Genomic DNA, 25,639 nt, shown 5'->3' on the forward strand with positions numbered 1-25,639 from the left:
CATAATAACAACAAAAACCCTAAAAAACTTTTGTGTGGATTGTTGGCTTGATCTTGGACAAATGGACTTAGAACTTAGGTAACATTCCTATGCTAAAGGACTTGGCTAATGCCAACTTATTCAGGAACCAAGTGCTTGCAATTTCAAACTTCATCTGATACATCATTCAAGATCCCTCTGAGTTCATCTATAAAATGATCATTGTGTAGCTATTATTTTAAACTTATGACTTGTGGAATTCATCTGCTACATGGGCTATTTTTGAAGAAGATCATGGAATGGATAGAGCTTAGATGTGGTATCTTTATTTGATGCCTTTTCTCTTCAAGATATTATGATTGTGCATTTGTGTGTTGCTTGATTCTAAATGTCCAAGGGAATTCTGGGTTTCTATTGACATTCTTGTCTATTGGATTGCTACCCATTTGATCATATCGTTTCAACTCTTAAATTTTAATTTTATGCATAGGATTAGTCTCTTCATCTTCTCCCCATTTCTTTAATTTCAAAATCTCTCCCTCCCTTTTCAAAATCTTCTTTGATTGAACTTATTTTTGTTCTAAACTTTGACCATTTCGCAAAAAGATAGAAACTTTGGCCTTATGCCATTGTATTTTCAAAATTCTTTTCTTAAATCAAACTTGTAAATAAACTTAACTATACCTGACTTAAACTTTCAAAAAAGCCAAAAAGAACTAACTCATTCAAACCATTTTGAGGCCTTTGTGCCTTTCAAACTTAACTTTTGTTTAAAAGCAATGCATCCACTTTGAAATTTGTATCACAAACTATGAGGTTTTGATCCCTCATTTTTATGTTGGTACGTAGGCACAAGTCCAAAGGACTTGTCAAACACAAAAATATAATTAATGAATTCTTTTCTCATCCCCCCATTCTATTTGGTTGTCAACATCATTTTGTACTAAATACATATGCACACAAAAAGGGCTCCCTAGGAGTACCTAGGACACTTTGGATGCTAACACCTTCCCTCTGTGTAACCAACCCCCTTACCTGTAATCTCTGACATTTTATTAGTTTTGATTTGAAAAGTTCTTACTCTTGGGTTTTATTCGTACTTTTTCCCTTTTCCCTTGGAAACAATAAAAGCGCGGTGGCGACTCTTGTTATTTGATCTCTAGCTTATCCATAGCTTGATGATTATGAATTTACTGCTACAGGATCATATCGTGAAAGAGAGTGACCATGCCTCGTTGGTATATGGCGCCGACGTTCTTCAATCCAAAAGGCATCACCTTGTAGCAGAAGGTGCCCCATGGTGTTATGAAAGTGGTTTTCTGCATATCTTCTTGAGCCAGGTGGATCTGGTTATAACCGGAGAAACAATCCATAAAAGAGAAAACAGAGAAATGAGCGGTATTATCTACTAGCACGTCAATGTATCATAGTGGAAAGTCATCTTTGGGATTTTCTCTATTTAGATCTCTATAATCTATGCACATTCTTACTTTTCCATCCTTCTTAGGTACAAGCACAATGTTAGCTATCCGTTGAGGATAATTGGAGACCGCTAGGAAGCCGATGTTGAGTGGCTTTTGTACCTCCTCCTTGATTTTCATAGCCATGTCAGGACGGGTCCTTCGTAGCTTTTTCTTTACTGGAGGGCATTCTTCTTTAAGGGGTATATGGTGGAACGCAATGTCAGTATCGAGGTCGGTCATGTATTGGTATGACCATGCAAACACATCTTTCTATTTCGTCAAGAGCTCAATCAATTTTGCCTTCACCTCGTCTTGTAGAGCGGAGCCGACTCGGACTTCTTTCGCTTCCTCATCTATCCCAAGGTTAATCACTTCCACTGATTATTCGTGTGACTAGATAACTTTTTCCTCTTGCTTGAGCAGCCTTGCCAATTCTTCAGGGAGTTTGGCCTCTTCCTCACACTCTTCGTCGGCTTGATTAATCGGGTTGTTCCATTGAGGATAATTGGAGACTGCTAGGAAGCCGATGTTGAGTGGCTTTTGTACCTCCTCCTTGATTTTCATAGCCATGTCGGGACGGGTCCTTCGTAGCTTTTTCTTTACTGGAGGGCATTCTTCTTTAAGGGGTAGATGGTGGAACACAATGTCAGTATGGAGGTCGGTCATGTATTGGTATGACCATGCAAACACATCTTTCTATTCCGTCAAGAGCTCAATCAATTTTGCCTTCACCTCATCTTGTAGAGCGGAGCCGACTCGGACTTCTTTCTCTTCCTCATCTGTCCCAAGGTTAATCACTTCCACTGATTATTCGTGCGACTGGATAACTTTTTCCTCTTGCTTGAGCAGCCTTGCCAATTCTTCGGGGAGTTCGGCCTCTTCCTCACACTTTTCATCGGCTTGATTAATCGGGTTGTTAAAGTCGTATGAGACCGTAGCAGAATTGTCATTGGTGGTTGTCGAGGATGATCTGCATGATTTAAGGTCCACATTTTTATTGATATGAAAGAAAGGATGATTTGAAAAGATTTTTTTTAAAAAAACATGCCATTTTGAAAAAGGTGAAATAAATAAATGAAAGGTAAGGATCTCAAAATTGATTGCGAACATGAACCTTTTTCATTAATGATTAATAAGGAAATTTGATGAGGCCCTACAAATGATTCCCCCATGCCTTGGGCTTGATATAGGTTCTTTTGATAAAAAGGAAGGAAAAAAACATTGGGAATTACATTTCAATCAAGGTCAATTTAGTTATTTCAATCTCGGTCCATTTGGTGGCACCTTTTCCATCAGTCTTTGTGAAGATCAACCCAGCATCTTCTTCTTCTTCTTCTTCCACGGCATAGATACGGTTGTCATCAAGGTAACCGACGCTTGAGAAGTTTTCGGATAGCGGGAGCACTGATCCCCTTGTAGCTATCGGCGCGAGCCTCCTCAGATTCTAGGAGTTGTATCCTAAACCGGTATGGTCCTTATTGGCAGGAAGTTCAAGCAATCTTCCCCATCCTTGGGGGTGTCCATCCTTTATGATGGTCAGGGTGTCCTTAAGAGATGCCATTGGAGATTCAACATTTTTTGATTCATCCTTTGCTGGGCAAACAATTTCAACATTGATAACTTCAAAAGATTGGAACGTGACTTCCCTCATCTCCCATTCTCCTTCAACGTATCGGAAAGACATGAGGTGACTTACCACAATGTCCTCCTCACCCTCGACAATAACTAGTTTATCATCGGCTAAGAATTTTCAATTTTTGGTGGAGCGTTAAAGTGATTGCACCAGCTGAATGGATCCAAGGCCTCCCAAGCAGACAACTGTAGGCTAGATAGATGTCCATTACGAAGAAAGTGATAAGGAAAGTATGAAGACCAATCTTCATAGGCAAATTCACCTCACTGATTACAGTCCTTCTAATCCCATCAAATTCTCTTACTATAAGCTCACTCGGCTTCACTACGAGTCCTTCAACAGTTAGTTTAACAAAGGAGCTCTTAGGCATCACATTGAGGGAAGACCCAGTGTCTACCAAAACTCTTGATAGGACGGTGTCCACATACTCAATAGAAATATGGAGAGCCTTGTTATGATTCCTCCCCTCGGCGGGAAGCTCTTCATCAATGAAACCCAAGCTTAAGCTAGTAGCGATATTGTTAACTACCCATTCAAACCGACAAACAGAGATCTCTTACGGTACGTGAGCTGTCCTCAGAAATTTTACCAAAGCATCCCTATGGGCCTCTGAGCATATTAATAAAGACAACATTAAGATCTTTGAGGGTGTCTGGTTAAGCTGATCAACTACTCGATAATCGCTCTTCTTGATAATTCGTAAGGACACGTCTACTTCATTGGAAGGTGCGGAGTCTTGTCTTTGATTAGCGCCATCAATTTGTTTGCCTTTGTCTGAAGTTGAAGGATTGATATTTCTAATTGAAGTGAGTGTTGATGCAAATATCCTTCCACTTCTCGTAATTCCACCAGTGCCGGTGATATTGATCATTGGATCACTATACTTCAACGGTTCTTCTTGAATTTTCTGGCCATGAATGTAGACTGAGGTGTCATACACCCATGGGACTGCCTTGGTGTCAACATACGAGAATGGTGTGGGAACCGTTATTATGATCGGAGTAACATGATTTGTTGACAGAGTTAACTGAGAGAAGTCATATGGAATTTGCAGAGGAGGGACTTCGTCGTATGGTATCTCGAGGGTAGACACATCTTCTTTTGTGGACGGGCAATCTACCACCAAGATCCCTTGGTCCATTAATTTTTGTATGATAGACTTCAACGTCCTACACTGTTGCGAGTTAATCAGACAGTGTTCACGGTCATTACTACAGATGGGAAAGGCATTATCCCTCATTAAAGCATTCTTGATCTCGATGAGTGGTGTTTTTAACTCGTCCACACAGGACATCAATCTCCTTCCATTGTCAGCTTCCATCATATTCACGGATGCATTGTTGTAAGGGGGCATCGGGTTATTATTTACATTCAGCCCCTTGGGGGGCGAACGTGATTGCCTTAGAATCAATAAGATCTTGAACCTTGTACTTTAATTCTTTACAATTCTCGATCGAATGCCCAGGACCTCCATAATGAAATTCACAGCGGGCATTTGCATCATAACCGAGAGGAAGAACCTATGGTGGGGGTCCTAACTCCCTTAGTTGTACAAGTGATCCCCTCAATAAATATGGTAGAATGTGGCTATACGGCATAGGAACCGTGTTAAATCTTCTCTCGGGTCTTCGCAACCTTTGTTGTTGTTGATGTTGATACTGTTGTTGTTAACGTTGCGGTTGTTATTGATAATGTTGTTGTTGTGGTTGTTGGTAGCGTTATTGTTGTTGAGTTTGAACAGGAATTGTAAATGGTTGTTGTTGACTTGGTTGGACGGGAGATATGGAGGCTACTTGTGGTTAAGAGGCATTTCTTGTTCGAATGATAGAGGTGGCATTGGTCTCGCCTTCTCGTTTTTTACCATTGGGAACAAAAGGTTTCTTCGATGCATTGGAAGTACTGACAGAGTTATAGATCTTTCCCATTTTAATCATATTTTCTATTCTTTCATCGGCTAAGACCAGGTCGGAAAATCCCGAAGAGGTGCTCCCTACCATTCTGTCAAGGTATGGACCTTGCAGGTTTCCCATAAACATGTCTACCAGTTCTCTTTTAAGCAATGAGGGTTGTACCCTAATAGCTAATTCCCTCCACCATTGGGCATACTCTTTGAAGGACTCTTCAGACCTCTGAGTTAGATTTTGTAACTGTGTGCGATTAAGTGCCATATCAGTGTTGTACTGATAGCGCTTGAGGAATGCCTCGGCCATTTTCCTCCATGTGTGAATATGGTTTCCCTCAAGTTTCATATACCAATCCAAAGATGCCCCACTGAGGGAATCTTGGAAAAAATGCATTAAAAGTTGATCATCACTAGAATAAGCAGCCATCTTTCGGCAATATGCCCTAATGTGTGTCCTAAAGTCGCTATTTCCCTTATATTTTTCAAAGTCCGGAACTTTGAACTTGGCTGGAATGATGACTCCAGGTACCAGACACATTTATGCCGTATCAAGGCCCAAAACATCAATGTTCCCCATTGCCTTGAGCTTTTCCTCGATAGCCTTTACCTTCCTCTCCACCTCGTTGGTTGCTGAACCGAAGGTGTCATCCTGAGAAGCATCCCTTAGGCTGAAGAATGCATCGTGTTGGTCGTCTATCTCAAAAACATGAGGACGAGGATTGTCGTTTGGAACACCGCCGAGTGCATTAATGTTAATTGTAGGATCAATTTGAGGAGCTGGAGTCGGAGTCTCGACCGCTGGAAGGGTAGGAGGATTGGTAGTACTGGCACGTTGGTTCATTTCTTCTTTCATTTACTCGATAACCTCTTGGCCTCCTGCGACTGCTTGAATAGTCTCCATCAACTGCCACATTTGGGACCGCATCTGGGATACTTCTTCTTGAAGGACACTTTGGTTCTCTTGAAGTTGCTCCATGACAACTTGTCGACGTCCTCGTGTATCGTACCGAAAAGTCAGCTTTGGAGAGTGGTTTTGGTCAGAAAAAGGGTGGATGGATGAGTTTTTTTATGTTTTTGTGTTTCGAAAGATGCAAATGATGCATGGATTTTTTTTGTGTTAAAGCAAAGCTCTTTTTAGTTATTCGTGTTTATTCATTGCAAAAACTACTTGACGATTCACGTTCACAATCATAAATAAAGGAAAACACAATAGAGAAAATCACAACTTTCATTCATCCTTTGAAGGGAAAATAGAGTACAATACATAGAAGTTACAAAATACAGGTAATGGAAGCAAATAAACCAACTAGATGTCCACCCTAAAAGTGACCCCTTGAGACTTGCGGAGAGCCTCAATGTCGGTGATGAGTTCGGCCATCGTCCTCTTGCAGAACTTGACGAAGTGGTAGACCTCTTCGGGGGTATTATCTAGGCACATGATCAAATCCGCCTCTTTCAACTTGTCGGGAAAGTCTTGAAGGGGATAGTTAGTTAATAACGTCATGTTGGTGTACTTGTCCCTCCATTCTTTGTAAAGGGCTTGGAGATATGGATGATTTCATCCCTTTGAGAAATGGCAGCTTCAAATCCATGGCAATGCTCCTCCCAATGTCTACATTTGTTTTGCAACTCTACATAGGCTTGGTCATAGACTCCTCTCTTCAAGTTCTTGATCTGCTCGCAAGCTCGTCCAAGGTTGAACTGCTCACCCATGAAGCTTCGATGAATCTTTTCTTTCTCTAATTGCTCCTTGGCTAGAAAGTCCTTATATTCTTTTAGAGTGGTCCTTAGTTTGAGAATCTGGGCCTCGTAATCTTCCCTCTCTTCTTTCTTCATGGCATTAGACCTCTCGACAGTATTTTCAAGGTCCTTGATGATTCGAGACGCTCAATCCAACTCTTCGTTGCGAAAGTCTAGCTCAGAATTAGCTCCTTGTAGAGCTCCACCAACCCAAACTCTTTGTCCGTCGGCTAATCGGAGCCTTTTCTTGCTATCTTCAAAAAATTTCACAGACTTGCTTACCCTTATCCTCCAAGACGTGGTTACGTTCCTTGGCACGATTGAGTTGGACTCGTAGTTGAGTGTTTTCTAACTCGAGCTCTTTGATTTGGTTGGTAAGTTTGTCCATGTCTTCTTGTAGGATAGGTTCGGGCTCGGGCATCAATGAGAATGAAGAAGGATCAAACAGAAACGACATCTTAACAACCCTAGCCCTCTCTTTTACCCACGCATAGTAGGGTTCCTTGGCTAGGATGTTTTTCTTACCCCATTCATGGTCAATGCGGACTATGCTTGTCCAAGCTTTTCTCACTCTTTTCACGTTTGAATCAAGCGGATCCACGGTATTGATGACAAATGGAATGAAATCTCTTTCCTCGGGGGGACTCGTCATGGCGTACCCTAGTTGTCTCTTGAGTATAGTGGGGTTGTAGTTGGTGCAACCTTGCGTTCCTATTAAGGGTATGTTAGAGAACTCTCCACAACTTGTGATGACATCCTTTGTATCCCATTCCCTCTTGTACCATGGAATTGAGTTGGCAGAGAGAGATGCGAACCTTTGCGGCCATGTCAGTTTATTTTTGGCGAAGGGTCCACTTTGAGGCATGCGGGCCCTCATCCAAAGATGTAGCATAGGAGTGCAACAAAGGAAAGTACCTCCCTTCTTCTCATTCCTTGTATGGAAGGTATGGTAGAAATCGGCAAGTAAAAAAGGCATCGGATTCTTTGTTAAAAAAACTTCAACTGCTAACTGATCCACGAACTTGTCCATATTTGGGAAGAGGACGATTCCATGAATCAAAAGTGCCAAGGTTGCACTACAGAAGTCGGGTCTTCCTTTTTTAATAATTTAACAAGCATGGGCTTCTAGGAACTTTTGGGTCAGACCTTTGATGGATCCTTTAACGCCCCAATTGTCCACTAGCTTGTTGGTGTTGATACCCAAGGTGAGTGAGAGCTCGGTCAAACAGAAGCCTTCTTCCAACTTCGGGAAAGGGTTATATTCTTTGATCGATCGATTAAGGAGTCTCTCGAGGTCTTCCAAGGTTGGAGAGATTTGGAAGTCGGGGAAAGTGAAGCATCTTAAAGGGACATCATAGTATTAGGACATTATAGTGATAACACCATAGTCAACCTTCTCGGTTAAAAGATCTATGATGTTCCCAAAATTGGCTCTAAACTTGTTGTCCTTGAGAGCTATGACCTTTGAGCGAAGGACCTTTAATGAAATGATGTCGGGACTCTTAAAGCGGAAAATAGAGGTGCTTTTCCTTGCTGAAGTATCCATGATTGTGTCAGAAAATAGTCTTGTAATTCTGCGTTCGAACAAACAGAAATTTTAAGAGCTTTGCTTATTATTTTGATGATGAATGAATGTATGAATGAATGATTGGTTTATTATTTCCACGGGATTTTAGGCATGGGTTCATGGTTTTGGACCATCGTGACGAGGCATGGAGTTAATAATGACTGCTTAGTAAACCAAGGTTCTCGCTTTGTGTGATCTAAGGCTTTTGGAAAATTGGGTGTGAGACACTTCCCCTAGAGTCATGGACTTCCTTGACTGTCATCCGCTTATGTCAATTTACATGCCAGGCGACTACTCCATCAAAGTCATCTACTCTAAGTGAGACCTTCGTATTGACCCTTATGAGGAAGGCACCTCGGTGGCCTATACTACGCGACCATCGGTCTAGGCTAGCCATAGTTTAAAGGTTCTAAAAGGGGTCTTAGGGTCATTGATTCTAGTAAAATAAAAGATGCTTACGCCAAAAGCACGACGGTCATCAATCCTCTTAAGAGAATCTACCACTAAGTGAGGTTCTCGTACGACCCTAATGAGGAAGGCACCTCGCGGACCAATACTACTAAACCTCTTCTATCTCAAGCAAAAAATCTTAGACTCGGGTGAGGAGTCCTTCACACAAGGCTCTTTTCTTTGCAATCATTATTGCTTCCAAAAATTCTTCGTCACAGAGCCAAACTTTCGGACCAACAGGCAAATAAAGAAACATGTACAGGTTAGCAACAAAAGCAATATATACATGAAAAAAATAGATAATAGATAAATCTCCATGTACGTAAAAGAGAAACAACCCAAACTAGGCTAGACTTGCTTAGGGAATATTCCCCCGCAGAGTCGCCAGTTGTCCCTACCGAGATTTCACGATAACGAAACCAGGACTAAAGAAATGCCAATGAGAGGCAAAGTCAGAAGAGTCGCCACCAAATTTTATTTAGTTTACCTTTATCGGAGAGGAGAGGGAAAATAATCGATAAAACCCTCGGAAAGGAGACGCGCACGGGAAGCGCTAAAAGAGAATAAGTAATCGGTCTCACAACCGAGATTTGGGTTTGGAAGTCGGTTACGTAAGGGGAAGGTATTATCACCCCTTACGTCCATGGTACTCCATGGGAATCATTTGGGTTGTTTTACATACATGGGATTTCTCTATCATTTTTTTATTTTCAACAGAAGGTGTGTAGAAAATGGGGAGTTTTTTTTTGTTATTATAGTGCTCACCAAGGATTAGGGCCCTTGTGCCTACGTATCACTCATTCAGGGATGAGGAATCAGAGCTCCGTAGTTCGGAGTAGAAAATGTTTGTGTGTTAGTTGACTTTACCTTTGAAAAAAGGGTTTTCAGGATGATTCCCTAAGGCACAAAAATGAGCTTGATCAGTTGTATTATTTTTACCTTGAATAAGGGCTTTATGAAATGAGTGTTTGTGATTATATTGTACTAAAGTCTATGGGTGAAGGTGATTATTCTAGACAATAAGCCAAACGTCTTGCGTCCAAAATAATTAGAGTAAGGGTAGGAATGCTCCATTCTTACTCATTCGCCACCACTTAAGGCTCATGGCGCACAACAATAATCGTAATTATTAAGTATTTTTGAATTTGGTTATGAAAATGCCACTTGACATTGAATCAAGGGTTTGTTTTATTTGATTATGAAATTTGGCTTATGCAACATGGATGCAAAGTAACCAATAAGAAATTAAAGGATATCATTGTAAGGTAGCCCAAGAGAAAGCCTTTTGTGTTCGAAAATGACCTAAGCTAAACAAAGGATAATGGTTTTACAAACATGTCCCCCTAAGGTGGTGCCATGATGACATTCTTATAACATTAATGTAAGTTATAAATAAAATTCAATATTTACAAAGTATCACAAAGATAAGAAAAAGGCCTCCAAGCAAGGGTCCTAAAATGAAATCCTCTAAGTCCAAGTTGATTAAGAGTGGACTGAATATTTTTGGTCTTATCATTTTATCATGTTTTTATTGTTTTTAATGTATGATGACAATAAAATAAATAACAAGTAAATAAACATGCATGATGAGTTTGTATAATGATGATGATAATGAGTACTTGAATGTAAATTATAAGGTAATAATACAAAATAAACCATAAGTTAATGGTAACAAAATCACAATAGCAAAGGTTAATGATAAACAAAGTTAGTGAAGTATAATTAGTGGTTAGTAATATGTACAAAATGAACATTTTTTAAGACTATTTTCCTAGGCCAAAAAGACTTAAAATATGACACATTAAGGGATAACTTATCATTGATGCAAAGTATTGAAGATGATTAAAAAATCAACTAACAATAGATTTGTAACAAAGAAAGTTATGCAAACTTAAGTCCATCTATTAATATTTTAAAAAAGTGATTTGTTCTCTTTCTTTTGTTTTTATTCCTCTTTTATTTAGCAAGATAATAAGGTAGTAAATAAATTAGCATAATGTAAATAATATAGTTAAATAAAAATAAACATAAACATAAAATACTTGAAATAAAGTGAACAATAAAATAAATTGCAAAAAAAAATAAAGTGCAATAATATAAATGTTAGAAGTTAGTAGTTAGTGAACATAAACATAAATTGAATGAAATAAAATAAACAATAAAATAAATTGCAAGGAATTAAAGTGCAATAAAATAAGTGTTAGGAGTTAGTAATTAGTAGTTAGTAACAATGAGCAAATGGATTAGCAAGTTAATGTAAAGACATGGTTTCATCTATGCATTGAATGACACAAATATGGTTAAAATAGAGGCAATTTGTCAATGCCTCAAAGTATCATGAATGATCTATTGATCAACCATGAATAGGTTTGAAACATTGAAGATTTAATCAACTCTAAACAACAATGATCATGATCTAATAGACCTCATCAACCAAACAAATACAACAACAAGCCCACAATAAAAGAAAATGATAACACACACAAAGCAACCACAAAAAGGTGAACAAAAGGATAGTAAGAGCAAAAAATATCAAAAAAAAAGTGAGTAAACCAAAGTTAATCATTTTTGAAATCTTGAATCTAAACCATCTCAAAAGACCAACCAAGAACAAGCAACCATTTTTAATCAAAAAACAGAACCAAAAAGTTAAGAAGTTTAAGCTAAAATCATTACCCCAAAAATGTGAAAAAAGCTAGGTTGAAATGGTGTTGAGCTGGAATGTGAAGCAAGGGGTTTGGGATGAAAATATATGTGGTGAAAGTTTAGTAAAAGGACTGAGTTATGAGTGTTAGAGAGTGAGAAATTTTGAGGAAAAAACGTGAAATGGAAAAAAAGTTGGTGGGGGTGACTTTTGGAAGAGAAAGATTTTTTGGTTTTGATTTAGGTTTGGAGAAGAGGGGGTCGGATGATATTTTTTCAAAATTTTGGGGGGCTAGAAAGCATGAAAAATGAGGGGTTATGGTGCATTTATTTATAGTGAAAGCAAGTGGGTAAGTAGGGGGAACCAAATGCATTTTGTGCAAAAAAAAAGACTTATTGTTGCTGTCTGCGTAGTGAAAATCGATTTACCTAATTGGGGAAATTGATTTCCCTATTTTTTTATTAAATTCATGCCTTGAGCCCATGCAATATGCCTTTGGTTATGAATGTTAATGTAATTATGGTGATGGAGTAGTGAACGTATGTATGTGTAATAGGATCATAGATCTGATGAAATTTGTTTGGGGGTATGGTGAATTTTGGGGTATGATAACATCAAATATACAATTATATACATATAAAAAAATTAGGCTAACCCCACTGAGGACTACTCCCCAACAGAGTCGCCACTTAATTTCTGTAGCGGTAAATTCATGATCATTAAGTTATGGATAAGCTTAACGTCAATAAAACCAGAGTCACCACCGTGCTTTTATTCTTTCCAAAGGAAAAGATAAAAGTACGAATAAAACTCAAAGATAAGAAGATTTCAAATCAAAACTAATAAAATGCCAGAGATTACAGGTAAGGGGGTTGGTTACACAGAGGGAAGGTGTTAGCACCCAAAGTGTCCTAGGTACTCCTAGGAAGCCCTTTCTTATGTGTGTGTGTGTTTTGGTATAAAATGATGTTGCAATAAATAGAGTGTGGGGATGAGAAAAGTATTCATTAATTATATTTTTGTCTTTGACAAGACCTTCAGACTTGTGCCTACGTACCAATATAAAAATGAGGGATCAAAACCTCATAGTTCGTGGTATCAATTTCAAAATGAGTGGATTGCTTTTAATTAAATTTAAATTTAAAAAGAGGCACGAAGGGCCTAAAAGAGTTTGAATGAGTGTTAGTTCTTTTTGTCTTTTGATCTTTTAAGTCAATATAATTAGATTCATTTACAAGTTTGATTTAAGAAAAGATCTTTAAAATGCAATGGCATAAGGCCAAATTCAATATAATCACATGTATCAGATGACATACTCCTTGAATGGATCAGAAATAAGGCATTAGAACACAGGTTCGAAGTAACATTTTCATCAAGAACATGTAGCAGATGAACTCAAGTGGATCCCAATACTTGCATCAGATGAAAGCTCAAATCACAATAGCTTAGTTTCAGAAATGTTGGCATTGGTCAAGTCCTTTTGCATAGGGAATATTGCCTAATTCTAAGTCCAAGGCTCAAATCAAATCCAACAGTCCACACAAACATTTTTTAGGGTTTTTGTTGTTTATCAGGTATTTTAAGGTCCTAAGACCACAAACACAAACATGATACACAAACAAATATATACAATCACAATATATGGCTCAAGTGAGCAAAGTAAAAATGGCATAAACATAAACAAGTTCAATGATATGTATATGGAAAATGAAATGGTAAATGACTTGAAAATAAATGGCATAAGGTAAATGACTTGAAATTAGAAGCAATAATAATAGAAGTTAGTCAAATGTTAGTTGATTAGAAGTTAGTGGAGTTTTAGCTTTTCAAGTGATTAAGTCATTCTTTGGAGAACACTCAACCCTCTATTCACAAGCATGGATCCTTGAACCAAGACATCTTCCAAAGGAATGGAAAAAGGCCAAGTTTCCACACAATACCATGAAAGGGGGGAGACTTACAATCTCACTTACTAGAATGATATGCCTTTTGGGTCAAAATTTAACGCTATGTTAAGCAATCGTAATTGGACTTATGTAGAAGTCACAACTATCTGAGGTTGGCCAATATAATTTTTGGTGTTAATGCATGTTAGAGATATGGTATAGTGAACTATACTCCTAAAACACACCACACACAAAAATAAAATGATCAAAGGATGGACCTAATCTCATTCATACTTGTATTGGTTCATCTAACATGAAGTTATTGATGAACCAATTAGCCCTAGGATATTGAGACTTCATTGGTCAATGAAAGGGATGGGATAGAATATGATTGAAGATGAAGAGGGAGGGGAGATGAGACAAACACAAATGGGTCATGAGAGGAATTTTATCAAATTAAAATCATTCATTCATTTTGGGAGATGAAATGTACATTTCATTAATCCCCTAAATCCAATGATTTTAATCCAACAAAAGTCAAATCAACCTTGACCAAGGCCCAAACACATGGTCAAACTTCACAAGTCAATAAAAATGGCTCAACATAATTTCTACACAATTAATCAATTAAAAATCAAATTAAAATGCATTTAAATTAAATTATGTTTGATCAAAAACCTAAAACCTCTTCAAAACACCAAATAAATGGCCAAGAGATTTATCATAGATCAAACAAGGTCAAAGGACCTTGGACAAAAAAATTCATTATTTTTGAAAAGTCAGAAGTATTTTTAAACAATTAAAAATATGCACAAAAACAATTAATTCTTGAAAAATATCAAAATTAATCCAAAAAATAATTTTAATTCATGAAATGAAAGAGGAAAATATTTGAAAATATTTGGTGAAAGTCCCATTTTTTTGGATTAAAAATGAAATTAGTATGAATTACTTAAAATAAAGCAATTAAATGAAATAATCAGAAATTTGAAAAAATGAGAACCATCTGATCTCCCTCATTAATTGAGGTGGCAGATCAGATGGTGAGAAATGCGCGTTCCACATGTGCCTTGGTCAACTGAAACACACACGTGGTAATCAAAAGCAACGCCCAAGATTAAAACAATTCAAATGGATCCTATGGTTGAGATGCATGACAACACATCACCGGAGCCAAGGCTCCGGTCTTCTTCTCTGGTGGACCTCACCGGACTGGTCCACCATCAACCATCACCAAAATGAAAAGGCATGACATGGATTTAAAGAAAAAATGCCCAGGAGTTTGAATTTGGCCTCAATTTTGTCCAATTCCAAGTATATAAAAAGATACAAGGATTTGAATTTTGAGGATCATGAACTGAGTTGCTTCAATTTGACCTCAAAGCAACTCAATCTTCTTGCCTACATTCATAGGACTTCAGACAACCAAAAATCACAAAGAATGGTGAATAATTGAGGGAGAATCAAAGAGAAGAAGTTTCTTAAAAATCACCTTCGAGTTGATCTAATTCCACTTGATTTTCATCTAGATTTGATTGCTTTCTCTTCCTCTTACTTGTAGAAGTCAATTGAGATGAAAAGGGAAGTGAATTTCTAGAGTTTTAACTTCCAAACAGAAGATGAAGTTCAAGCTTGATTTCAAGAGAAACCTTTATAAATTCTATGGCTGTGGCGGTTTGAATCAGTCTAGCAAAGCTTGGGCAAAGTGTTCATGAAGTTCTGATCATAATACACTTCTATTTATAGGCTATGGGATTGATATTTGAACACTTCCAATTTTGGCAAAATTTGAATTTCTCTCTTGCATGGATGCAAGGGAATGCACTAGGCCCATGAGATGATGTAATCTGATCCACAGTTCATGGTTCATCATGCTGAAATCATGTTAGAAGTCCATTCAAATGTATATGAAAAATGGAAGTTGAAATTATCCAAATGGTCCTTTAACTTACACCCAGGCGCATGTCCCTCATACTTTGGCCAAATGAGATGATTTTGGAATTTTTGGTAATATGAGATCAAGGGGAACAACTTTCATGTTGAACACTTTTTCATTTGAAGCTTGAATCATGATGAATTTTGAGGTGGAAGTTTAGGAAATCAAACATACTTGAAAATTTTCTAAGTTCCAAGTCAAATGTTCACTTCTTCCACCATGAATAACCTTTTCTATGGAATTCAAATGATAAAATTTCCTTCATCAAATTGTATCTCTTTCAAACCTATTAAATGTGGTCACAAAGTTTACCTCATTTGGATTTGGCATGAAGGAGTTATGCATTTTAGAAGTTGAGGAAAATCACTTGTTCAATGGTATTGGCCCAAAATGACTTATAATGTTTCCTCTTGGCACATGTATTTGAAAGTTGAATTCGCAGTTCCTCCAAACATCAAAATTGAAATAGACATCTTTAACTTTATCATGCAATTTTAATGTCTTTCATCTCATAAAAATTGAGCAAGTTATGGTCTTGGGAATTCGACCTCTAAAATAGGGTTCAAACAAAATGACCTATAATATTTCACCATAAAAAATGACTTTACAAGAAAAACTAGCTCTAGACTTAAACATGAAAGTTGTTTGGAATGTCATTTTGAGTAACTTTTCTCTTGGAATCATTTTCATATGACAAACATTGTATGAGATAAGGTCTAGGGAACCCCAGTTTTGACCAGTTGAATTTCTCTAATCAACCACCATGAACCAACTTGCTAGCTTGACAATCTCATGACTTTTGGGACTCATAGAGGATCATATATGTGTAGGATGATATAATGTGAAGTATCCCTTGAAATATTTGATCAATTGTTGAATAAACTTGTTTAAGAAGTCATACAAGATACCCAAATGAATTAGGGTTTCCAAGGCAAACCAACTCCAAACTCTTGATGATTTCGTGATCAAAATAACATGTGGAGATCATGGGGGTCCATATACGATGGTCAGATCTAATGTAAACCAATTCTTAATTGAACTCCTCGCATTGAGGGTCTTAAACCCTATATATGAGCTTGATGGAGCATATGTGAGCATGCACATTACCTACAAAAGAAACAAGCTATACATTGACATATTTTTGGTATTTTGGTTTGTAAATAATGAAAAATGAAGTATGATACAATCCAATGTGCTTGGTGATCTCTTCCAATGCAAACCCAATGAATGAGGAGTAAGGAGAATGCCAAGGTGTGATCCCAATGCTAATACATATGATGAGATAGCATGAGGGGTCTTAGGGTCAAAATTGGGGTCTTACACTCAACCATGTTGTTTGTATATTTGAAAGTCAATCTAGCTGTGAACGGAAAATGAGTTCCTTGAGGAGTAATAATCACTACCCCAATGCCATTACCATATTGATTAACAGCTCCATCAAATACCATGCCCCAGCGGGAACCAGGTTCTGGCCCTTCTTCATGCAATGGGTCATCACAATCTTTCATTTTCAAATACAAGATCTCTTCATCAGGAATATCATACTACATTGACTGATAGTCTTCAATTGGTTGATAAGCTAAATGGTCATCCAAGACACTACCTTTGATAGCTTTTTAAGACCGGTATTCGATATCATACTCATATAACAACATCTACCAACGGGAAATCCTCCCAGTTAAAGTAGGCTTCTCAAAAATATACTTGATTTGAATCCATTTTGGATATTAACCAAGTAGTATGACTCAACATGTACTAGCGCAGGCGCTTAGCAGCCCAAGCTAATGCGCAACAAGTCTTTTCAAGCATAGAATACCGAGTCTCATAGTCGGTGAATTTGTTACTGAGGTAGTAAATTTCATATTCTTTCTTTCCAGTTTCATCCTGCTGACCAAGAACACAACCCATACTTTCATCAAGCATAGTCGAATACATTATTAAAGGTTTTCCTTCAATAGATGGAGACAGAATCGGAGGCTCAAGCAGATACTCTTTGATACTGTCAAAAGATTTCTGGCAATCTTCGGTCCAATCACAAGACTGATCTTTCCGAAGAAGCTTGAATATAGGCGCACACGTGGCAGTCATATGCGATATGAATTTTGAGATATAGTTCAAGCAGCCGAGAAAAACCCTAAGTTGCTTCTCAGTTTTTGGCATAGGCATTTCTTGTATTGCTTTGACCTTGGTGGGATCAACTTCAATACCCTTCTCGCTGACAATAAAGCCCAACAACTTACTAGAACGAACACCAAAAGTACATTTATTGGGATTCAAGCAGAGTTTGTACTTCCTCAGACGCTGGAATAGCTTCAACAAATGCTCAACATGCTCTTCTGGATCACTTGATTTGACAATCATGTCATCAACATAAACCTCGATCTCTTTATGCATCATATCATGAAAAAGAGTGGTCATAGCTCTCTGGTATGTTGCACCAGCATTCTTTAAACCGAAAGTCATCACTCTATAACGGAATGTTCCCCAGGGTGTAATGAATATGGTCTTCTCCATATCTTCGGGTGCCATTTTGATCTGATTATAACCGGAAAATTCGTCCATAAATGAAAAGAATTTGAATTTAGCTGTATTGTCTAGCAACATATCAATGAGTGGCAGAGGGAAATCATCTTTCGGACTAGCTTTGTTCAAATCTCTTTAATCGACGCACATGCGGACTTTTCCATCCTTCTTTAGAACAGGCACAATATTGGCCACCCATTATGGATATTCAGCGGTAACAAGAAAATCGGCGTCAATTTTCTTCTGCACTTCCTCTTTGATCTTTACTGCCATATCAGGATGAGTTCTCCTCAACTTCTACTTGACTGGCGGGCATTCTGGCTTCAATGGCAATCTATGCTTCACAATCTCATAATCCAAACAAGGCATGTCTTGATAAGACAAAGCAAACACATATGAATACTCTCGAAGAAGATCAATCAACCCCTTCTTAGCTTCTGGACACAATTGAGACCCAATCTTGACTTCTTTCCCATCATCTTCAGAACCCAAGTTGACTAGCTCAATCTTCTCTTCGATTGGCTGAATGGATTTTTCTTCATGCTCAAGTAGACGAGATAATTCATCAGATACTTCTTCATCAATCTCTTCCTCAGCCTCAAACACAGGGAAATCAAAGTTTGGAGAGGGAGTAGGATCATTGTATTCAATGGGTTTGGGAATCAACCTGCATAATGATTTGATATTTTGATTTTAGAGAAGTGAATTGTGACCAAATGTTATGCAGATGGACAATTATTATTTATTTATTGATGTTTTTTTTTGTGATTACCATTTTCAGAAAAGAGAAAAGTAAAAATAAAACATCATAGATGTTGATGAATAAAATTTCATTTTATTGATGATAATTGAAAATGCCTAACAATGTTCACTTCTCCCTTAGGCATAGGAGAAGGATTTTTCTTAAAACAATGAAAAAACAAATTACTTAGAGCTATTAACAATAATGGGAACATCAACAGCTTCCCAATTGTTGCAAGTCTTGGCATACGTCACAAAGTTGGCGCAATCTTTATCTTCATCACCCTCGATTACGACACCTGAGTGTTGTTCATTAGCATGGATAAACCCTCCGCTACGGCAACTCGGTTGCACTTCTTCAGCTTTGACATTAAACGGCCCTTGCTGAAATCCCAATCCGACCCTATTCTTGTTCTCAACAATCTCTACCATGCGGCCCCATTGATCTGTATTGCCTGCCTCAACAGCTTTCTGAGCATTCTTGAAAGAAGACATGGGTGCCCCATTTTTCTTCACTTCAGCAATAGACAAGGCTTGGAACGGAGTTCCAACCTCCTCTTCAGCTTCAACATACATAAAAGATGACAGATGGCTCACCAAAAGCGCTTTCTCCCCACCAACAACGACAAGCCTGCTGTTCTTCACAAATTTAAGCTTCTGGTGTAAGGTAGATGTCACAGCTCCTGCCTCATGAATCCATGGCCTTCCCAATAAACAACTATAGGCCGGGTGGATATCCATTACTTGAAAAGTAATCTAAAAATCACTTGGACCTATCTTTACTAGAAGGTCAACTTCTCCAATGACAGTTTTATGAGAACCGTCAAACACTTTGACAATCACGCCACTATACCTCATCGGGGCGCCTTGATAGGATAATCCGGACATAGTTGATTTTGGGAGTACATTCAGAGAAGAACTGGTATCAACTAGCACGTCTGATAGTGCATCCTCCTTGCAATTCATTGATATATGTAGTGCCAGGTTGTGATTTCTGGCTTCCTCGGGAAGTTCTTCATCACAAAAACTCATATTGTAGCAAGAAGTAATGTTAGCCACAATATGGTCAAATTGATCCACAATTACGTCATGCTCAACATAAGCTTGCTCCAACACTCTTTGCAATGCTTCTCTGTGCGCATCAGAATTCATTAGCAGAGATAACACTGAAATCTTCGATGGAGTTTGGAGTAGCTGCTCCACCAGATTAAATTTACTTCTCTTGATTAACCTTAACATTTCATCATCATCACTAGTCTTTAGCTTGCTGGATTCACCAGATTGACATACTGGAATACTAATCGGATTCACCACAGGTACATTCACCTTCTTACTGACTGCAGTCTCTTCTACATCTTTTGGAAAAACCAGACCAAATACACGACCACTACGGGCCACCTTCACGATATCAGCTATATTCACAACAAAATTTGTCATAGGCAAGGGAACCTCTTGACCATTCTCCACCATTATAGCACTATACTGGTAAGGAACAACTTTATTAGATGGATACGGGACGGGTCCCACTAACCATACTACTAACGGCGATACCGATCTGTTGACGTTGTTGTTGCTTCTACTATCAAACTGAATTACTACCCGCTCAGGGGTTTTAAACACCGGTATTATCACATTGACATCATCTATATCCCTTGACTATTGGATCGGGATTACATTCTCATCAATCAGCTCCTGGATATCTCTCTTGACAATCATACATCCTCGAGGGTTCATATTGCAGATTGCACAACCATCATGGTCGTGCTCACAATCACTAATCAAACACAAAGTCCTATGCATCTCCACCAAGGACCTACGGATACGTCGTACATCAAAGACTCAGAAATTTCCTGAGCAACCATATACCATGTTGACAGAGGAGTTACCATAGGCGGGCAACGAATTGGCTTTCACATTCGGCGCACGGTTCTCAAAGGACACCATCCCACTCTTCATAAGTTTCTGTACCTCATACTTCAATGGGTAAAAATTCTCAATATCATGGCCGGGCGCTCCTTGATGAAAATCACAATGGAGTTCGGGCTTATACCACCATGGAAGTGGTTCGGGAATTTGCGGTGGATTTCTTGGTTGAAGTATGTTCTTGAGAACCAAAGATGGATAAAGTTCGATGTATGACATAGGAATAGGGTCAAAAGAGACCTTTTTCCTCTCAAAGTTTTGTTGTTGATTGTTGTTGTTGTAGTTGGTTCTTTGGTGCGGTTGTTGTTGGCGTTGTTGTTGAATTGACACTAATTGATTGTTAGAATTATTTGAAAACACCGAAATTACTGATGAAACTTGATGTTGATGCTGACGCAATTGCGGATTTCTTATGACACGAGGCCTCCTCTTCCTTTCTACAGATACTGCATTGGTTTCCCCTTCCTTCTTCTTGGAAAATATGCTACCATATTTCCTACAGGACGACACCTCTTCCTTAGACAGACGTCCTTCACGGACTCCTTCCTCTAACCTTATCCTCATGCTTACCATTTCGGTAAAGCCACTGTGGGCACTGGAAATCATTCGTTCGTAATAAAACGAACTCAAGGTCTTTAGGAAAATTTTCTCCATCTCCTTCTCTTCCAATGGAGGATTAATCTGAGCAGCAAGTTCCCTCCACCTTTGAGCATACTCTTTAAATGTCTCATTCTCCTTTTGAGACATAGACCTCAACTGGTCTCTTTCAGGCGCCATATCTATATTGTATTTGTACCACTTCACAAAAGCTTCACCCAAATCATTGAAACTATGAACACTTACACTCTCCAACCCAATATACCATCTCAGTGCAACACCAGTCAAACTGTCTTGAAAGTAGTGAATCAGCAACTGATCATTATCAGTTTGAGTCGACATATTTCTGGCATACATAACAAGGTGGCTTGGTGGACAAGTATTTCCCTTATACTTTCCAAAGTCAGGGACTTTGAACTTCATCTGGATTTTCATATTTGGCACTAGGCATAGCTTAGCAGCACTCTTACCAAACAAGTCATTTCCTCTCAATCTTTTCAACTTCTTTCGTAGCTCAAGGAACTGATCCTTCATCTCGTCCATTTTCTCGTAAACATCTGGGCCTTCAGACAACTCAGAATGGTATGTGGTTTCCTTAACACAAGGCAATGTATGAACAACTGGAGATGGCACAGACATGACCGGGCTAGATGTCGACATAGAAACAAATGTGGGTGCAAACCCTTCATGCATAAAGTTTGGTGGCATTCCCCACGAGAATCCAGCATGCATAGATGGACCGGATTGAGTAGAAGCAACAGGCATGGTTGAGGTAGCAACCTCAAAGATGACAGTCCTCTAAGGAGGAAGAGTTGCAGGAATTGGTGAAGACTGATTCTACGCAGCAAGAACAAACTCCATCATAGCAGTCAGACGATCAATCTTATACTTCAATTATCTATTCTCTTATTCCAAATGCTCCATAATCCTAGGTTGATTGGTGTAAGTGTTGTATCGGTGAGTCAGCTTGACTGAAGCATAGAAGAATAACTGATAAGACCTCTGGCAAAAGAAAACCTGTTATGCAAATGATGCAAGAAATGCAATGTTTTTGTTTATTTAATTTCAAGGAACGTACTATTTTATTTGCAAATATATAATAATAACAATTTGATTGACCATAAAAAATCTCTTTTATTCATATAATTTGGAAGGATTACACTGAGTATAATTTCAGAAACCAAAATACAAACACAAGAGAAAAGGAAACTAATCATCCCAAGGATCTCCTAACAACACTGTCAGATGATCTGGCTGTTGGCGCGTACTTCCTTTGGATGCATCGAATCTCAGTCTCAAAAGATGTCTTCATCTGAGATTTCTCAAGGACAAGCTGATCGACAATCTTCTTCCAAGCACCGGAAGGCTGAGGCATACTAGAGGAAGATGGACCCTCTGACTCTCTCTATCTTTTCACGGCTCAGTCTTTAAGAAGTTCAATAAGTGCGTTCTTTTCTTTTGACTCAAGCTGCAACTCCTCATGCTTTTGGCTCAAAGTATGGAACCATTCTTCCCACATATCTCTCTCTTGCTTCATCTTGGTGAGTGCGTCTTCCAACTCCTCTATATCTTGGTTAGGGAGAGTTAATGGCTCAGCCACAACCAAAGACAAAGGTCTCTCACAAGAATACGACATCTTCAACTCCAAAGCTCTCTTCTTCACCCAAGTAGTGTAAGCTCCCAAAGCTACACAGTTGCATGGACCAAGCTCGAATCTTCCTTTCCTATGCACATTATACCAAGCATGTATCATCTTCTGCTTTAAATCTTGGGGATCTTTACCCTATTGATAGAAAAGACCTTCTAACTGAGTGTTATTAGGTTTCTCTCTCAAGGGGAACCCAAGTTGACGACGAGCCAAAGCAGGGTTATAGTTGATTCCTCCTTGGGTACCAATGATAGGAACATTAGAGAATTCATCACAACTGTCAATAATGTCAAAGCTACCCTATGGAGAATCATACCAAACAATATCATCATTAGTAAGAGACATAAGTCTCTGAGACTACCATAGACATTGCTTGTTCTCCATAAAAGCAGGCTTCTGAGGAAAGTGCGAAATAAACCATTTATACAAAAGAGGAACATAACACACAATAGTCCCACCACCTTTAGAGTTTATCAAATTCAAAGAGAAGTACATATCACCCAACAGAGTAGGCATAAGATTCCCAATTAAGAAGATTCTAATGGCGTTAACATCAACAAAAACGTCAATGTTATGGAACAAATTTAAACCGTAGATGAGCAACACAAAGATGGCTTCAAAAGCGTCCATACTACCGGCTTTAGCAAAGACAATAGTTTTCCTTATGAGAAACTCAGAAGTCAACCCAAAAAGTCCTCCTTTCTTCACCCAATGAGCCTCAATCTCAGGCTTCTTCATATGAAGAGCTTCAATTATAATGTGAGATCTGGGAATCTCCTCCAATCCACTAAAAGGCACCTTGTCAGAAACAGGTATTCCCAAGAGATGGGCATACTCCTCTAACATAGGCATAAGTTGATAATCAGGAAAAGTGAAGCAACGGTAGAGAGGATCATAAAACTGAACCAATACACTCAAAAGTCCTTCAACCACATCAGCAGATAAAACAGATAAAATCTTCCCATGGTGTTGCTTGAAGTCCAAGGGATCTAATACTAAGGATGGAAACTTCCTTAACTCTTTCAAATCAGGACATCTGAAACTGTACTTCTTAGTGTTCCTTCATCCATAATCCATGGTCTGAAAATATTTTCAAATAAAGCCTCAAGTTCTTGAAGTTATTTTTCGTGTGATGAATGTTATGATGTGCATGAATGCATGAATGCAACAATCACAAATAAGGGATCACACACAAGGCAAACAAACAAAGGTCAAGGGATGAATCAAGTCATTGTCAAGATCAATCATCCATTTTGGTGGATTATGATTTTCACCATATCAACACCCAAGTTCCATTGATATTAACAAGACTTAATTGGATCAACTAAGAATCAAATGGTTTATTGTGAATCACAAGCATGGAGTCAGGTTAAGAATCATCCCCAAAGGAGTGTACTAAGGATAAAAACCTGTAAATCAGGTTCTAAAAAGTTCCCAGAGTCTCAATTCCATCTATCGGATATTATAGGTTAGGATGACTAACTCATCAACCCATAATATTCTCAAGAGAAACACGTCTGAGTGTGGTATCGTGTAACAACTGTTATCAAGTCTACACATGAACAGTCTCCAAACTACATCCTAAATAGGCCAAGTTGGGTTAAATGTTCTACGGTCCTCAGCTTCTCGGACCCCAAATCAGAGAAAGTAATGGCTAACCCCAAATAACTTGTGTGACATCAATAGCTCCAAAAGGGTCTCCACTGAGTAGATGGGTCTCAAGCCAACTTGTTAAGGACTACTCCACACAATTCTAACATGACTATACCATCATCTTATCTTAATTGCACTCAAGTTAGGGTTAGAACTTATCTCACCACTCAGAGATCACCAAGCACAACAAGCAGATTATATCATACAAACATCAATATACAAATATATACACATAAAAAAGTAGTCTAAACCCATTGAGGAATACTCCCCAGTAGAGTGGCCACTTAATTTCTATAGAGGTAAATTCATGACCATTAAGCTATGGATAAAATTAACATCAATAAAAACAGAGTCTCCACCGCACTTTTATTGTTTCTAAAGGAAAAGGGAAAAGTACGAACAAAACCCAAACATAAGAAGTTTTCAAATCAAAACTAATAAAATGCCAGAGATTACAGGTAAGGGGGTTGGTTACACAGAGGGAAGGTGTTAGCACCCAAAGTGTCCTAGGTACTCCTAGGGAGCCCTTTTTTATATGTGTATGTGTTTTTGGTATAAAAGATGTTTGAGAAAAATAGAGTGTGGGGATGAGAAAAGAATTCATTAATTATACTTTTGTGTTTGACAAGACCTTCGGACTTGTGCCTACGTACCAACATAAAAATAAGGGATCCAAACCTCGTAGTTCGTGGTATCAATTTCAAAATGAGTGGATTGCTTTTAATAAAAAAAAATTAAGTTTAAAAAGAGGCAAAAAAGGAGCCTAAAAGAGTTTGAATGAGTGTTAGTAATTTTTGTCTTATGAAATTTTAAGTCAATATGGTTAAGTTCATTTACAAATTTGGTTAAGAAAAGAGTTTAAAAATGCAATGGCATAAGGCCAAAGTTTATAATTTTCAAAAGAGTCTAAGTTTGAAATCACATGCAAAGAAAGTTTTTTGAAAGGGGGGAGAGATTTTGAAATTTAAGAAGTGGGAGGAGCTGAAGAGGCTAATCCTAAGCATAAAATTAAAAGTTAAGGGTTTAAAAGATCTGACCAATGGGATGCAATCCAACAGACAAGAATGTCATATAGAAAACCCAATTTCCCTTTGGACTTTGAATCAAGCAATAATCCGTAAGCAATTATCAATATCAAGCAAGGCATCAAATAAAGATGGCCATATCCAAGCAAGCAACTTCGCAACTAACAATCTTCTTTGTCTTCTCAAAGTATCAGATGATATGCTCATTGATTAGCTCAGAATAAGGCATTGGACACAGGTTCAAAGTAATAGTTGCATCAAGGCCATGTAGCATATTAATTCATGAGGATCCCAATACTTGCATCATGTGAAAGCTCAAATCATAATA

At 38.2% G+C, this 25,639-nt stretch overlaps 1 protein-coding gene across 1 annotated transcript; it reads right to left on the minus strand.

Moving 5' to 3' along the window:
* Positions 1 to 2,886: 2,886 nt before the first annotated feature.
* Positions 2,887 to 4,399, minus strand: LOC127137415 (uncharacterized). The gene is made up of 3 exons (XM_051063879.1): positions 3,665 to 4,399; positions 3,316 to 3,553; positions 2,887 to 3,182 (listed from the first exon to the last, which is right to left on the minus strand). Exons 1-3 carry the CDS (start codon positions 4,397 to 4,399, stop codon positions 2,887 to 2,889), a joined length of 1,269 nt encoding a protein of 422 aa, XP_050919836.1.
* Between the last annotated feature and the right edge of the window lie 21,240 nt (positions 4,400 to 25,639).

The sequence above is a fragment of the Lathyrus oleraceus genome, chromosome 4 (genome assembly GCF_024323335.1).
Source record: "Lathyrus oleraceus cultivar Zhongwan6 chromosome 4, CAAS_Psat_ZW6_1.0, whole genome shotgun sequence".
NCBI lineage: Eukaryota > Viridiplantae > Streptophyta > Magnoliopsida > Fabales > Fabaceae > Lathyrus > Lathyrus oleraceus.